Source organism: Spermophilus citellus (genome assembly GCF_964194105.1).
Source record: "Spermophilus citellus genome assembly, chromosome: 2".
NCBI lineage: Eukaryota > Metazoa > Chordata > Mammalia > Rodentia > Sciuridae > Spermophilus > Spermophilus citellus.
In genome coordinates this window covers 193,898,773-193,916,144 of record NC_138183.1, presented here as the reverse complement: position 1 = coordinate 193,916,144, position 17,372 = coordinate 193,898,773, and the positions used below count along the sequence as shown (strand labels likewise).

The following is a 17,372-nucleotide window of genomic DNA, read 5'->3' as shown; positions in this document are numbered from 1 at the left end:
GCTGGTGTGTGTATGTGAGAGGTGAGGGTAAGAGGAGAAATGTCAACCTGCTATCCTGTGGCATATTTTTAACTAAGAGATTCTGTTTTCTCTTTGCCTGATGATGCTTTAGCATAGATGCATGTATCCCTTCTATATGTCCTTAGTTAGAGTGAACTCATCCTTTAAAGCAATCTATCATGCAGTCCGGTAGTGAAGTAGGGATGATAGCATGAGGATATTCTCTGTATTAGTCTGTTTTCTATTGCTATAATGAAATACCTGAGGCAGGGATTTTTTAAAAAATAGGTTTATATAGCTCACAGTTCTGAAGGTTCAAGAGCATGGCACCAGCATAAGCTCAGCTCTGGTGAGAGCCCCCTTTGCTTTGTCACAACATGGCAAAAGACATCATTCAGGAGCACATAAGAAAGGGAGAAACCACATGGCAAGACAGGCAATTGGAGAGGGGCTAGTCTTGTGCTTTTTATAACAACCCACTTTCAAAGGGTCCTAAGAGAACTATATTAATCCCTTCCCAGGGCAAAGCCCTCAGTGACCTATGCACCTTCTACTAGGCATCACCTCTTCAAGGGCCCATCATCTCTCAAAATCACACACTGAAGACCACAATTCCAGCGCATGAACCCTTGGGAGACACATTTAAACCATATCTAAATCATTACATTTTTTTAGGGCATACTCTATGGGTACAAGTCATGGGAAGGGAGATTTTGGCTTTGTATATGGAAAAATTCTCCATATGGAACTGAGGTCTGTTCATACACAAAATAAATTGCTTTGTGGGTTAGTGAGTGACTTGACATAAGTATTCAGGTAAAGGTTACATAACTGATAAGTGTGCCTGGAATGAGATTATGCAAAGCATTGGAAGTTGATCTCGATCAAGGGTCAGCAATCTACTGTCCATGAACCAAATCCTACTCACTCCTTTTTTTTTTTTTTTTTTTTTTGGTACCAGGGATTGAACTTGGGGACACTCACTGAGCCACATCCCCAGCCCTATTTTGTATTTCATTTAGAGACAGGGTCTCACTGAGTTGCTAAGTACCTCGCCATTGCTGAGGCTGGCTTCCAATTCACGATACTCCTGACTCAGCCTCTGGAGACACTGGGATTATGGGCATGCACCACCGTGCCTGGCACTCCTTGTGTTTTATAAAATAATTTATTGAGGTAAACTTCACATACCACAGAATTAGCCATTTTACAGAGGCATTTAGTACATTCACCATGTTGTACAAACACAACCTCTTACCTAGTTTCAAATTCCCATTCTATCTTTTTGTAAATAAAGGTCTATTGGAGGAGGGCCATGCTCATTCACTTAATATTATCTATGGCTGCTACAATGACAGAGTAGTTGGAATGGAGTCCATAAAGCTAAAACACTTTCTGGTCCTTTGTAGAAACAGTTTGTCAAACCCTTGTCTAAATGATTGATTCTCAAACTTTAGCATACATCAGGACCTCTGGGAGGGGGTTTCTAAAGCACAGATTGCTTGATTTCATAGGTATGGAGTGAGAGTCTAGAATCTGCATCTCATATGAGTCCCCAGGTGATGATGTTGCTGCTGCTCCAGGAAACCTCTTTGAGAACTAGTAGTCTAGGTGATCTCTAATGTTCTGTTTCTTCTGAGCCTTTGTGCATTTATACTTTGATGCAGAATAGCTATCGTTTATTGAGTTGGACCTTGTGCTAAGTACACATTTAATCTTCTTACCAGTCTTTCAGGGCGTGTATGTATATGCCTGTGTATAAGTATATGTGAGTGTGTTTTAGTCAGCCTTTTGGCTGCTGTGACCAAAAAGACCTGACAAACATATTAGAGAAGAAAAGTTATGGTTTCAGAGGTCTCAGTCCATAGAAAGCTGGCTCCATTCCTTGGAGCTCAAGGTGAGGCAGAATGTCATGGCAGAACAGTATAGCAGAGGAAAACAGCTAGAGACATGACTGTAGTATACAGAGACAGAGAAGACTGTACTCACCAGGGATAAAATATATACCTCAAAGGCATGCCCCCAATGAGCCACCTCCTCCAGCCACACCCTATCTGCCTACAGTCACCTCTCAGTTAATACCTATCAGGGATTAGCGCACTGATTGAGCTGAGACTCTTATAACCCAGTCATTTCATCTTTAGACCTCCTTACATTGTCTTACATGAGCTTTTGAGGGAAACCTCATACCTAAACCATAACAAACATGGATCCTTGTGTCTCTGTCTCATTCATTCTCCTTTTTTGCTGCATACTTTGTACAAAGTATCCTTTGAGGTTGTTGGTATTATCCCAGTTTTACAGTTGCGAAGTTAAAGTTTGAAGAGTTGAAATGACTTCCGAGGGTCAAACAGCTAATAAGAAGCCAAAACCTCTTTACCCTCTATTTCTAGCCTTCTCTGGGGTAACCCTAACCAGATGTCTGTAGAAGCTTAACACATTCTCAACATTGCATGTACATTTCTGAAACTCATAGCTTCAGTCCTGAAATTATTTTGGGTTTTTTGCTTGGTCTCCACAGGCAACAAGAGGAAACTCAGATTTCTTCCCAAGGTGAACATTAAGGGAAGGCTGTCAAAAGAGCAGATGCCCTTATATTAAAATGCTTCTCTGAATTCAAATGGAAGTCCCAGGACTTCCAATTGAACCCCAATTGGAGTGTGGACAGAATTTTCCAGTGAAGACTGATACTTTGATTTTAGAATTCCCTATTTCTGGGCTAAGGGTGTGGTTCAGTGGTAGAGTGTCTCCCTGATATGCATAAAGCCCTGGGTTCAAACCCTATCACCACAAACACATTTAAAAAAGCTTCCTGCTTTGTGTAGGTGTTTGAGTAAATAAGCAAAAAATAAATTTATAAAATTATTCCCTATTGCTAAATCTCAATTACAGAAGATAAAAGAGCAGCAACTAATGGATGAGTGTGAAGCTGGGGGATATATATAGTGATATGAAGAGAGAATGTATATACACATACATATTTCCCCATAGCACATAGGCAATGCCACATGGGTTCCGTTTAGGAATCTGAGAAACACATTAGATTCCAGCTGCCCAATTTTCCTTGTTATAATATGTAGAAACAGGACTCAGAGTTTCATAAAATGGATAAGATACTGGAGCAAATGCAGGTTAGAGGCCCAGAAAAAGCAGTGCTTTGTCCCAGGTCATAGGCCATCTCCATGGCAGAGTAACAGCAGAATTCAGATCTAATGTCCCACTCCATTCCTTCCCATCACATTTGTTTCAGAATAAGTTAGGTTTATCTTAAATAGGAGGCAGCTGGATTCTGTCACTCGAGCTCTGGTGTCACTAACCTAGTTGATGATTTATCCTCTCACTGGAGTCAAAGGGCTTTTGTTGCTCATAATGACTCTACTCTAAGAAATGGAAATTGCTCTTAATGCTCCATCCTGGTAAAGGACAGGAGATAGTCTGATTGCTATAACCTCAGGGTTATAAAACAATTACAAGCTTCATTTGACTCTCTCAAGTGAGGCCCGGGGGATTTGGATTTTCTTAGGATCACATGGCTGTGAAATCAAATGGAACACAAGTCTCCTGGTTCCAAGCTGAAAATACCTTTCCCTCCCTCCTTGAGACAATCTATTATAAGAGGCAGACAAACTTGGGTTGTGCCTGGGTTTCTACACTTATTAGTTTTAAGGTCTTTTGTGAATTTTTTTTTCTCATGAATTAACATCACTGAACCTCAGTTTTCTGACCTATAAAATGGGTAATCCCTTTTTAGAGTTTGTGATAGAGATCTGTAACAGGCTTGTGCTTGGTAAATGTGATATTTCTTCCCTTCTAAACAACTTCAGTATATATATTCTAAGAGATTCTTTGAGATCTAATTTACACATAGTGAAACACAGATCTTAATTGTGTATTTGATCAGTTTTGAATCTGATCGGTTTTGAAAATGCATTTACCCATGAAATCCACCCTTCTGTCAATTACCCCAGAAAGTTCCCTCATATTCTTTCAGTCATTCTCCCCTAGAAGCAACCATTAATCTCATTTATATTACCATGTCTATTAAAACAATTAATCTTGTACAATATATACTCACTTGTGTCTTATCTTTATTTATACACTTTGTTGCATGTGTCAGTAGTTTATTCCTTCAGCATACTTTTAGTTTTGAATGCCCCAGTTAAAAAATTCCTAGTAGGGGGCTGGGGATGTAGTTTGGTGATAGTGTCTGCCTGCTATGTAGGAAGCCCTGGGTTTGAACCCCAGCACTGAAAATAAATTAGATCTACAACAGTGCTTCTTGCTTTGTGTAGGTACCTGTGAGTAAACAAGCAAAAAAAATAATAATAATAATTTAAAAAATAAATAAAATAAAAAGTCCTAGTAGAACCATGAAAATACAAGGGATAGGTGGGGGTGGGGGGTCAGTGGATTAGGAGTCAGAATAACTAGGTTCGAGGATTGGCTCTATCAATATGTAACTTTTGGGATAATCCATTTTTGTCTTCATTTTACTCATGAGTTAACTGGCCCAGGGAGGGAAACAGACTTGTCTAAAGTCAACCATTCAGCCAGTGGCAGAATCAGGGATTGTTCCAGGTTACTCAATTGCTGGTTTATTGCATATAATGGATTTTTAGAAGTGGATTTTTATGTATATCAATAACTTTCAAGGACAGAATGCCTGGGTCAAATGGGTGGTTTTCTTAGTTAAGGCCAGCAGATTCCTCAGCTACATGTTTTAGTCCTTTCCCTTTGGATGAGGATGTCTGTTCTTCTGCCTTAGAAGCTTGAGAAATGGCCAGCTGTGGATTCTAAAAGGGTATGTTTTAATCACTGAGAAAGAAATAAAAATCTTGGTATTTTGAGTATTTGGACACTGTAGCAATGCTGAGACCTCTATCTCCTCTGTTTCTAGGACAAAGAGTATAATTAAGGAAGGAAAACTGAGTAGACAATGGGCATGTCTAGAACTAGACCAGCTGGAAAGATACCAGAGGCACAAAGTGACCAATGTGTTTTGGGCTTGTTTCATCTGTACTTTGATTTCTTCTTGATGTTTTCATCTCCAATTGTCTGATTGACCTGCAGAATCTGGAAAGATTCATTTAGCTTTTACACTCCCCCTGGAATAATTTATTCTCAGACATTTCCACTCACTTTAGGGAATCAGCTCACCATTCAGGCAAAATGCCCAGGCTCTGAAGAATGAATATTCTTTAAAAAATAGCTTAAGGAAGGGAAGAATCCTTTCCACTTCCTCCACTCCTTTAAGTCTTGCAGAGAAAGGAGGCCATGCATTTTCTACAGGGAGAAAGTGTAAGGTTTCAATCTGGACTCGCTCCAGTTCTTTTTGGATTTCTGAAGTCAGCAGCCCAAGGATTTAGTCTGTCAACTTCACCTGAGGGAGAGACAGAAGTATCTTCTTACTCATCTAGTAAAGCACATTGTAGTGCACCTATGTACTGAGTATGAAGCCAAGTCCTTGGCCAAAGACCTTGCAGGGAAGAGCTTAGCCATCAGTCTGCCCTAGGTCTAGTCAAGAGACAACCAGCCAAGAGGTCTCTCCACTCATTGCTGGCACTGCACCTCTTCCCAGGAGTTACCCAAAGCTGCCAGAGGTAAGTGTAGATTATATAGGGAGAAACTCAAACCACACTGCACAGAGCACAGAGAACAGTATGGACTTTAGAGCAACATATGCCTGGAACCCAATTCTTAGGTCTTACCTTTATTTCCTCCTCTGTAAAAAGGAATGAATGCTATGTTCTAAGGATTAAATTAGACAGCCTACCTCAGGACAGTCACTAGCACACAAGAATGGGGTGCCAGGCACTGTTTCTAAGATCCCCACCAATATTAATTCTTTCAACAATTCTATGAGGAAGGTCCAAACTAATGTTTTGAGGCTTGTGAGGAAAGCATACCACACACACATACACACACAAGAAAAAAGATTTTGAGATGTTAAGTAACTTTTCCAGTTAGGTGTGGTGTATGCCTATAATCTCAGTAACTCAGGAGACTGTGGCAGGAGGATTACAAATTCAAGGCCAGCCTCAGCAACTCAGACCCTTTCTCAAAATAAAAAATAAAGAGGTGGGCTGGGGATGTGGCTCAAGCGGTAGCGCGCTCACCTGGCATACGTGTGGCCCGGGTTCAATCCTCAGCACCACATACAAACAAAGATGTTGTGTCCGCCAAATACTAAAAAATAAATATTAAAACTCTTTCTCTCCCTCTCTTTAAAAAATAAATAAATAAATAAAGAGGCTGATGATGTAGCTCAGTGGTATATGCCCTGAAGAGTTTTATCCCCAATACTAAAAAAAAAAAAAAAAAAAAAAAAAAAAAAAGTGTCCAGTCACACAGCTAGTAAATAGTGTAAAGGGATTGACAGCACAGACTCTGGAACTGGATTGCCTAAATTAAATGTTCAATAAATATTAGTTATAATCACTCAATAAATGGTAACAATTTTTACTTATTTATTCTTTTGTTACTGGGGATTGAACTTGGAGTGCTCTTACCACATGGCTACATCCCCAATTTTTTTTTAATTTAGACATTTGATTCTTCTGCCTCAGCCTCCTGAGATTACTAGGTGTGTGCCACCACACCCAGCTATTTGTTTTTTTGTTTTGTTTTTGGTATTGAACCCAGGGGTGCTTTACCAGACTATACCCCCCATCCCTTTTTTATTCTGAAACAGGGTTTTACCAAGTTGCTTAGAACCTAGCTGATTTGCTGAGGCTAGCCTCAAACTTGCCATAGAACTGCACCACCTTGCCTGGCTCCAGCTATCATTAAAGGCTCAACTTGACTAACTTCCTCCTCTTCTTTGAGATTCTTGGTGACAGCTCTAGAGCACACTGCTTCCTCCCTCTGATGATCCACAGCATTGAGTACACACAGACCCAAAGAAACACGTTTATATATTCACCTGATCATCCCCTTTGGCCTTAAATAAGATTCTACTGTTTCTTTAACTCCTCATGTCCTCTCCTCTTTCTTTCCTTCTTTCCTAAAAATACCAACACAAAGGCTCAAATTTTAGGGCCTACTATACTTCAGGTTTGGGTTTTTAAAATGTAGGTGCTCAAAAAGTATTTGTTATTAATAATGATGAAAGCATTCTAGCTTCTATGGCTAGAGCCACTCCCCTAACCTTCTTCTCACTCCCAAATGTCTCAAGGGGCTATTCAGGAATAGCGGTTGGTCTCACTGAAGAACGAGAAGTGATGGTAACTTCTATAATAGAACACAAGCCCCTGAAAACAGGCAGTATTATTCAGCTCCAGCAATTTGTTGTCAAGTAGAAATATAAGCTCTGTGTACAATAGCATCTCCATTTTTCAAAAGCTGAAAATCTGTATTTTAATGTTAAACATACTTTTAAAATGTCAGGCCAGCTTTCTGTATTGGTTGAGTTGGGGAAAAATTCTGCATCTGTTAATCAACAGAGTCTAACATGTAACAGGTACTCGATATTTTTTGAATAAGTTTCCATGTTTGCTTTCTTCCTTTATTAAACAGAATAAAACACTCAAGAGTAGGTGATAAAAAGACAGAGGCACTCACATCACTGCTGGAAGCTAAATTAGTTGGTCCAGTGTTGTTTTATTTCCATCTCTCAAACTAGACCCTAAGAAACATGAAGGCAGAGATCACATTCCAACACAGTGCCTTAGAAATACTTGATATAATTGAACCCATGACTGAAAAATTGAAGACCTAATTATGTAACCAATTTAACTTCAGGTTGTGAGTTTACTTCTAAAATTAAAACATCCCTATAATCATCTTAGTATTTGGCACACTAACGCAAGAGGTGGGGTAAGGGAGCTTTCTTTACCCCACTTCTTGTTATACATGGCAAATATTGGTGGAACAAGAAGGGTGAGAATGTGTGAGATCTGACCATTAAACATGGCAGCTCAGTATGGTAGTCATATCCAAATTTATGGTGTCTGGCTCTCAATCCTAGTCCAAAAGACCATCTCCAAGTTTGACACCTCCTGGCCCATACTCCCACCATGATCTATGTGCTGGTTTCTGCAGGACCATCCTCTGGAGACAGGTGGTTTGGGGTCTCAGCGGTGGGTGCTAACTTGTTCTTTTCTTCTCTGTAGCTCCTCCCGCCGCTTTGCCTGCTGTTCACTCATGCAATCCCTGAAGGCCTGCACCTGTGGCTGGCACTGCCGCCAGTCCTGATGCTGGGCCATGCACTCCTGCACTGCAAAGTGGGAGGCAGCACAGCCAGAGCGGGAGATGAGCTGGTCCAGAGGATCTACTTCTTCATCCTCCTTCTTCACCTGTCGGGCCCAGTTATGGCCTTGAGGGACTGAAGTTGACATCTTGAAGTCTAGAACATCAACAGAGACAAGGTAAGAGTATAAATATGATTATAATAAGGTCCCTGTGTCATAAATAGCACCAACTAAACTGCACTATTAGAACTTGCTTATGTATTTATCTCCCCTAGAAGACTAAGCTCTTTTTCAAAATATTTATTTTTCAGTTATAGGTCGACACAATGTTTTTTATTTATTTTATGTGGTGCTAAGGATTGAACCCAGTGCCTCACGCATGGTAGGTAAGCGCTCTACCTCTGAGCCACAACCCCAGCCTGAAGACTAAGCTCTTTGAGGAGATATTGAGCCTGATTTACTTTGGTGCCCCCAGCAGTAGGCCTGGCAGAAAAAACAGGCCTAGAAAATGGTTCGTATTGAACAACATTATATATTTGAGAGTGCTTTAAACAGTATTCAATAAGCTCAATAGATTCTGCTGATGGAATATGAATTAAGTGAAATGTCATCTTTTTGGAGAAGCAATCTCTGACCTACCTGAAAAGAACTAACCGTTAGTTATTGTTGTCTCCTTTGGCTTTATTCTATGCCTGAGAAAGAACAAGTTGAACACTTGGGATGATACCCAAATACGGATAGGTTTTGACATGGGAGGAATGGAAAGAGTTCACTTTGAATGTAATAAAACATTCAGATGCCAGGGCAAGAGTTCAGTCTATAGAGTAAGTGAAAATGCTTTGTCAGCTATGCCCAAATGTTAGGTATGTTTGCCCAGAATATGTCCCCAAGATCATCTGCCTCACAGCAGTCAAAAGAAAGTAGCAGAGCTGGGCGCAATGGTGCAAGCCTGTAATCCCAGTGGCTAGGAGGCTAAGACAGGATATTGCAAGTTCAAAGCCAGCTTCAGCAACTTAGGCCCTAAGCAACTTGACAAGTCCTGTCTCCAAATAAAAAATAAAAAGACCTGGGGATGTGGCTCAGTGGTTAAGTACCCCTGAGTGCACTTTCCAGTACCAAAGAAAGAAAGAAAGAAAGAAAGAAAGAAAGAAGCAAGGAACTTAAGAAACATTTGAAGAGAAATGATTACCCTTTCACAAATTTTGTCATGATGAGCTAGCTGTAAAAGAGCATTAGAATTTCTTAATGCCTCTCTTGTGTCTCATTCATTCAATAGATGTTTGTGTTTTTTTTTGGTGCTGCTGGGGATGGAATCCAGAACTTCAAACATGCTAAGCAAATGCTCTTACAACTGGGCTACATTCTTAGCCCCAGAAGATGATTATTGCGTACCTACCATGTATCAGTCATTATGCTAGAGTATCCAAAAAAGATATAGTTCCTGTTTACAATGTAGATAAGTAAGCAGACAGTTTCAACATGTGTATAGATAGCTAGGATTGGGAACACAGAGGAGGGGTACTTAATCCAGATATAGGGCAAGAATAGGCACAGAAGACTTCCTGGAGGAAGTGATTTAAAAAATGAGACTTAAAGGATAAGTGGGAGTTGGCCAGAGATGGGAAGAATATTTCTGGCCAGTGGAAGATAGAGACAGAATTTAACATATAAGAGGAACCAAAAGTTCAGTGATGGGCCTGAGGGTGCAGCTCAAATGTGCGAGGCCCCAGGATTTGATCCCTAGCACCACAAAACACACAAAGAAAAAACCTGGCTGGAGATGAGAACAAGACCAGAAATGAAAACTGGTAAAATGACTAAGCATCTCATCGTAGAAAGGCTTTGCAGGCCATATTAAGGAGTTAGGACTTTTATCCTAAGAACAATGGGGAAATCACAAGAGGAATTTAATCTCTACACAAAACTCACTTGCTTTGAAGGCAGTATAATTTAAGAAAGGAAATGGCTTTGAAATAGACATGGATTGGAAACCTTGCGTTGTCACTGTTTCATTGGATGCTCTTGTGCAAGTCACTTAGAAGCCTCTTTTGAAAAACAGATGATAATGTTTGTAAGGAGACTGACGCGAACAAAAGTTTAAATATTTGAGAGTTCCTATTACTGTATATGTTTCCGCTTCCTATGACATTGTGAGGTCTTCAAAGGCCCAGAGCAAATCAATGAAATCAAGAACAGTGGAAAGGAAAGTACCTTGGATTCTAAACAAAGAGATCCAAATTCAAATCCCAGCACCACGCCTTACCGTGCAATAATTTCATTACTCATTAATAATGTTTAACTCGCAGAATTTAAGTATTAACATAATGAATGAAAAGTGCTTTGGGCTACAATAGGACTCTGTAAACGCTATCTTAAAATCCTGCCCGCATCCATCATCTGATTTCAGTCTCCTGTGGAATAAAATGAGGGCGACCCCTGCTCAGAATTCAGGGCAGGTGAGATAGTTGGCAACTGAACAGTGGAAGCTGGCTTGAACTAGGAAGGTACGGAAAGGATCGGAAAGCAGAGCAATCCAGGTTAGGTCACCTTAAGCTCCTCTGCCACTTTAAGGAGAGGACGCAAGCCTGCACGGCAGCCGAGTGCACCCGCGTTCTGTCCGCAGTGCCTCCCGGCGCAAGGACTAGGGGTGTCGTGCTCACGGAAAAGGTGGGAGGAGAGGACCCAAATGGAGCGACGGCACAGGTTCTTCAGGCAGTTAGAGATCCTCTGCGTCTCTCCACAAGAACCAGCCCCTCATGGCAGCACGCCGACGGAAGGGCAAGATAGTGCATTTTCATTGGTGGTTTCTCCGTGTATTTCCCGCCCTCCGTTCCTACCTCCTGTTTGGGGGCTCCACTTCCGGGAAGGGGCGGAAGAGGCGGGCTAGTGGAGGCGGGGCCAAGATGGCGGCGCCTTTGAGGATTCAGAGCGACTGGGCCCAAGCCCTCAGGTGAATCCAGGCCCAGATCAGGGTCAGAGGAGGCGGGTAACGGATGTTGCCTTAACGTCAAGGAGAGCCATGCCTGATCCTGGATATCCACAGAGGTTAACCTTCAATTGTTGAGGAAGCTGGAGGCCACAAGGTCCAGAAAAAAAGTCCCAAACCCGCATGGTTATTGCTTTTCATTCTTTGCAGTTGTCCTGAGGCCAAGGGAATACGTACGCACTGTGTGATCCCTGCGTAAGAAATAGTATCAATGAGTGGACAAACTGGGAGACAGGAAGACGTTTGGCCAAGTAGTCTTTTTGAAAATATTTCTTGGTCATCAGTTATTTGTAAAAGTTCCAGTACTCTCTACCACTTTTGCGTTTTATGGACTCTATTTTCGTGCGCCCCCAGTGCCCTATTAAATGTATTGCACAGTTCTGTTCAGAAAACCATGCCAAATCCAGGCCCTGTCCTAAAGTTCTGTGGAGCTCAGATGTGTATTCTAAATTTAAGTGATAGTTCCTGCCCTTCAAGAAGGTGACATTTAATTGGAACTACGCAGTAAATCATTCATTCACTCATTTAATGTATATTTGTTGATCATATACTGTGCCAATTATTTCTCTAGGTATCAGGATGAATACAGCAATGCCATAAATGACAGTTGCTATTACAAATTGATTAGTAACTGTTATCACCATTGAAACAATGGTGAAGATGGATGAAACACAGCCTCCTGCACTTAAGAAATTTATACTTTGGTAGGTGGGACTAACCAAAATACACATTACTTATTAGTGTGCAAAATATGATAAGTTACAAATGAATAACAGTACCATTAAGTGCCACAAGGTACCTATGAAACAATGCAAGATCAGAATCAAAGGCAGCTGCTCATGTGATAGAAGGCTGCTGTCAACCTGGAGCTTTCTGACTTAAAAGTCTAGGTCCTTTCCATCTTACCTAAGAGATCAGGATTTAGAGGATTTGGAGTCATGCATTCTAAAACATGTAAAAAGTCAGCATGAGGTTTTAGAAAGAACACATATTGTGTACCAGTTCCAGATTTCAATTCTTACTTCATAGCTAGGGGTTTGGGGCAAGTCACTTATCCCAGACCCTCAAGTTTTTGCATTTAATATGGGGATAATAAAAGGTATCTTGTTTGGTTTTTGTAAGGAATAATTATGCTATATGCAAAATGTCTAACCCTTGTTTTATAGTTATCTCAATAAATGCCTAAATATAAATAATCTTGATTTTTTTCAAAGCAAGCTCCTTGTTGATCAAAGTATTTGAGAATCGATTTAACTAGTGATATCTATTCATTAAATACTTAATCCACAAATATTTCTTTTTTTTTTTTTTAAAGAGAGAGTGAGAGAGGAGGGAGAGAGAGAGAGAGAGAGAGAGAGAGAGAGAGAGAATTTTAACATTTATTTTTTAGTTTTCGGCGGACACAACATCTTTGTTGGTATGTGGTGCTGAGGATCGAACCCGGGCCGCACGCAAGCCAGGCGAGCGCGCTACCGCTTGAGCCACATCCCCAGCCCCCACAAATATTTCTTTAGCAATAAAATTTGACTGTCTTAAAATAATGTATGCCTGGATGGGAGATTAGACTAGATCATGTTTAGGTACAATGAACAAACTGAAGGTTATATGACCTTTCTCCCAAGTGTCATTCTTTTCAACTTTGAGCCTAATTAGGCTTTTGTCTCTCTTCATAGGAAAGATGAAGGGGAGGCCTGGCTGAGCTGTCACCCTCCAGGTAATGTCTATAAATCTATTTGTTCTCCTTTGAAAGAAAGCTTTAGTACCCCTAGTACAAAGCTGCCTATTTTCTGCTGGCCCAACCTTCTGGCACAATGCTTATAGTTTACAAACATGCTTCAGTAGTTTGTATTTTACTGAAATAATTCCCACTCCTCTATTCTAGAAGGGCTTCAGATTGTGTTTTCCATTTGTAAGCCACAGATGTTTATGGAGATATTATTAATGCTTTTGTGTGTGTGTGAGAGAGAGAGAGAGAGAGAGCGTATATGAATGAGATATTGGGGATTGAAATCAGGGCCTCTCATACACTAAGGCAGGTGGTCTACCACCAAGCTACTTCTCCAACCTTTTTTTTTTTTTTTTTTTTTTTTTTTGCCATACTGGTGGTTAAACTCAGTGGTGCTCTATCACTGAGCTGTGTGTGTAGCACTTTTTCTTTTTTATACAGGGTCTCACTAAGTTGCCCACATTGATCTCCAACTTTTGATCCTTCTGCCTCAGCCTCCCAAGTATCTGAGATTACAGGTACCACTGCACCTGTGCTGGTGCATTTTAATTAGCCCATTAGCCTTTATGTGATATATTCTACAGTTTTTTTTTTTATCTAATTTTTTTGGTGGTACTGTGTATTGAACTTAGGAGCACTCTACCATTAAACCATATTCCCAACCCTCAAGGCCTCGATAAATTGATGAGGCTGACCTTGAACTTTTGATCCACTTCCTTAGCTTCCCAAATAATTGGGATTACAGGCATGTGCCACTGCATCAAGATGAGAAAATATTTTAAACATAGAATCTTTCTTGAGGAAATTGGTGCTGTATGGATGAAGCTAAAAATCTCATAGTCCAGAGCTTTTGTTTTTGTTTTTGTTTTTTAAAGATGGAAAATAATTGAAGAAAGAGCAATTTTTAAAATACAGTTGGAAGCTAGATGTGGTGGCACATGCCTGTAATCCCAGATTGAGTTAGGAGGATGGCAAGTTTGAGGCTAGCCTCAGTAACTTGGCAAGGCTCTAAACAACTTAGTTAGACCCTGTCTATAAATAAAATATAAAGACTGGGGATGTAGCTCAGGGGTAAAGTGGTTCTGGTTCAATCCCCAGTACCTAAATAATAATAAATAAAATGTAGTTTGAAGGTAAAGGAAAGAAGGATTAACTGAATAACCAATATCTTTGAAGAAAAAGAAAAAGAGATTGAATTACATGTCTAACTCTAGCCAGGAAGTTAGACATGTAATTGTTATATGGGCTTTGATTTGAATATACAAAGTCCAGAAGAATGGACAAAGTGTTTAGCTTCATTCTAGTATCTGCATATGTTTATATTTAGGACAGTATTTCATTCAGTTCATATGACTGCAAAAATTCTATTTAGGCATATTTTCTAGAATACTGAAGCTTAATTATTTACGATGTGTTATATAATGTATATACTGTTGGTAAATACACATATGTATGATGATCTTCACCTTTCATCCTGGAAGAATTCCATTTCATAGCCATAAAAGCAGGTTGAGATCACTTCAGCAGCTTTTTCTATAAATGTATCTCTGAATCTCCATTCCTAACTTTTAAATCTTTTAGTGTATTCACTCCCAAATTAGGTTTATTCTTTCTACCTCACCTGAATTTCAACACAGGTATCTGTTTTTCTTTCATGGGCCAATTTCATTATAGGTTCCATCTATACAGATGCTTGAATTGGGTCTGTAAGGAGAAAAATAATAAGTTCTTATAATTTTTTGAGACAAACTTTTAATTTTTTTTTTCCCCACGTAGGGAAACCATCTTTGTATGGCAGCCTAACTTCTCAAGGAATTGGCCTAGATGGTATCCCAGAGGTTACAGCCTCAGAAGGATTTATTGTAAATGAAATAAATAAGGTAAGTTTTTATGTCTTCTAGATGGCATACTATTCAGAAGTATGGCCATACCTCTATATCTACTTCAAATATTTACACTGTTATCTTTATATATGTGTCATCTCTATTTTATTTGTATAATAATCATACTGTTTGCTCCTTTGAATGTCAAGAGTTTTCTTCTTGTCTTTAATTATATTTACTTTAAAATGGAAATGTATTTCTTCTTATTTACCTTGCACCAGCTGTGATAATAACAAACTACATATACAATTTTGAATTTTCTATTAGCCACATTAAAAAGGTAAAAGAAATAGGTGAGCTTAATTTTAATAATCTACCTTACTTAACCCAATATGTCTAAAATATTATTTTAATTTTTAAATAATATACATATTTACTAATAAGATATTTTATATTACTTTTTAAAAATTTTTACAATTTTCTATTTTACATTTATAGCACATCTCAATTCAAACTTATTTTTTTATTAGGAATGACTTGATTTGTATTTATATTTCATAAGATTTACAGTTGAGCTGGTGGGATAGTGCATTTAGTTACATCCCAGCAACTCAGGTTGCTAAGGCAAGAGGATCACAAGTTGGAGACAATCCTGGGTGATGTAGCAAGATTCTGTCTTAAAAATAAAAAGTATTGAGGATTTAAGTCAGTAGTAAAGCACCCCTGGGTTCAATCTCCACTCCCAAAAATAAAATAAAATTTACAATTGAAAGCATAGATTCATAGGGGTTAGAGAGTGTAGCTCAGTGGTAGAGTATGTCCTTAGTGTTTGTGGGGCCCTTGGTTCAGTCCTTAGCACAAAAATCCTCCCTGATTTTATATGAGTACATATGCCTGTACTCCTGACTGCTTTGGAGGCTGAGGCAGGAGGATCACAAGTTCAAGGCCAGCCTTGAAAATTTAGAGAGACTGCCTCAGAAGTGAAAAATATTTTAAAGGGTGGACTGGGGATATAACTCAGTGGTAGAGCACCCACTAGGGTTCAGTCTGCAGTACTGCAAAAAAAATTTCATATTGTTGCAAACATACCTAAAAGTTTTCTTTTTTAGTACTATATCACTGAGCTAAATACTCAGGCCTTTTTATATTTTATTTTGAGACAGGGTCTTGCTAAGTAGCTTAGAACCTCACTGGCCTTGAACCTGTGTTCCTCCTGCCTCAGACTCCTGAGTCTCTGAAATTAAAGGTGTGTGCCACCCTGGCTAACTAAAAGTATTCTAATTACTGAATCAGATATCAATTTTTATTTAATTTATTTATTATTTATTTTTTGTTTTTGGTACTGGGGATTGAACCAAGGGGTGCTTAACCACCAAGCCACATCCCCACCTCTTTTTATTTTTTATTTTGAGACAAGGTCTCACTAAGTTTCTTAGAGCCTCACAAAGTTGTTGAGGCTGGCTTTGAACTCGCAGTCCTTCTGCCTTAGCCTCTTGTGTCACTGGGATTACAGGTATGCACTACCATGCCCGGCTTTAATTTTTTTTTTTTTTGAGAATTTTTTTTTTAATATTTATTTTTTAATTCTCGGCGGACACAACATCTTTGTTGGTATGTGGTGCTGAGGATCGAACCCGGGCCGCACACATGCCAGGCGAGTGCGCTACCGCTTGAGCCACATCCCCAGCCCCCAGCTTTAATTTTTAAATTAAACTTCAAGTTAAATAAAACTTAAAACTTACTTCTTCATTTGCACTGGCCGTATTTCAAGTGTTGAATAGCCCGAATGTGCCTAGAATCTACCATATTGGATAGTATAGCTTCACGAACTATATCTGCCTAGGCCTTGGTGAGAAGTGTACATTAATAGTATATTAATAGTATTTAAGAGTTTTTCTCATTTGTTTTTGAGGTAAATAGATGGCTAAAGTATTACAGAACTCATGATCTACCTTTTCATACTCATTCTAATGGCTATAATCAGTGTGCTCTGGTGAGATGCTTCCCAAAGGGTGAACCAGTCTTTTATTTATTTTTTATTTCCTTTTCTTTTTTTTGTGTATATTTTTATTTTATTTTTTGGTTTTAAGATATTTGAGTATCCTGACAAGAATAGAGAATACTTTGTTATTTACATAAGATTTTTACCAAATGTGCATTCATGGGTTATAGGCTTCATGTTACATATTTTCATAAGCAGCTATGGTTGTAGAAAGTGTCAGAAGATCTGAGTTTAAGTCTTAGTTAACTCTGATACTTATTAGGTTTGTGATTTTGGACAAATAAAAGTTACCTGAGCCTCGATTTTTTCATCTAGATCCCAGAGATAATACTGTATCTCATAGAATGGTTAATGGAGAGTTAGACTACAAATGATAAAACTGTAGAATATTGCAAAAAAAATAGTTATTTTTATCATAATAATCCTGTGGGCTTGGCATTTTAAATTTCCATTTTTTTCAGATAAGAAAACATACTCAGGTTAATTAATCCCTATTAATCAAAGTCAAACTGTATGCTGGAATTAAAACCCAGTTTTATTGATTCCAACTTCAACACCACCTTGCAAGTCTCTGTTTTTCTCAGATGTTTTGCCAGTATCCATTCACAGCCTGGATACTGATTCTTATATGCCTTTTTTTCTTAAG

General features: G+C 39.1%; 2 protein-coding genes across 5 annotated transcripts in view; one reads left to right on the top strand and one right to left on the bottom strand.

Annotated features, from left to right (window-relative positions):
* Positions 1-7,565: 7,565 nt before the first annotated feature.
* On the bottom strand, positions 7,566-11,272 carry COA4 (cytochrome c oxidase assembly factor 4 homolog). 3 transcript variants are annotated; one of them, XM_081279439.1, is made up of 2 exons: positions 11,027-11,272; positions 7,566-8,344 (listed from the first exon to the last, which is right to left on the bottom strand). In XM_081279439.1, exon 2 carries the CDS (start codon positions 8,334-8,336, stop codon positions 8,073-8,075), a length of 264 nt encoding a protein of 87 aa, XP_081135565.1. In that variant the 5' UTR covers positions 8,337-8,344; positions 11,027-11,272; the 3' UTR covers positions 7,566-8,072. The 3 variants fall into 3 exon arrangements, with proteins under 3 accessions (XP_081135565.1, XP_081135564.1, XP_081135563.1); XM_081279438.1 differs by lacking the exon at positions 11,027-11,272 and adding an exon at positions 10,850-10,967; XM_081279437.1 differs by lacking the exon at positions 11,027-11,272 and adding an exon at positions 10,737-10,876.
* The window catches only part of PAAF1 (proteasomal ATPase associated factor 1), a gene marked incomplete at its 5' end in the record, with an annotated part of 30,752 nt that continues 24,325 nt past the window's right edge, over positions 10,946-17,372 (top strand). The window contains 3 exons of one of the 2 annotated variants that reach the window (XM_081279435.1): positions 10,946-11,139; positions 12,849-12,889; positions 14,678-14,781. In XM_081279435.1, coding sequence (XP_081135561.1) covers positions 10,946-11,139; positions 12,849-12,889; positions 14,678-14,781 — 339 coding nt within the window. The remainder of the gene's footprint in view (positions 11,140-12,848; positions 12,890-14,677; positions 14,782-17,372) is intronic. The other variant, XM_081279436.1, reaches the window with a different exon arrangement.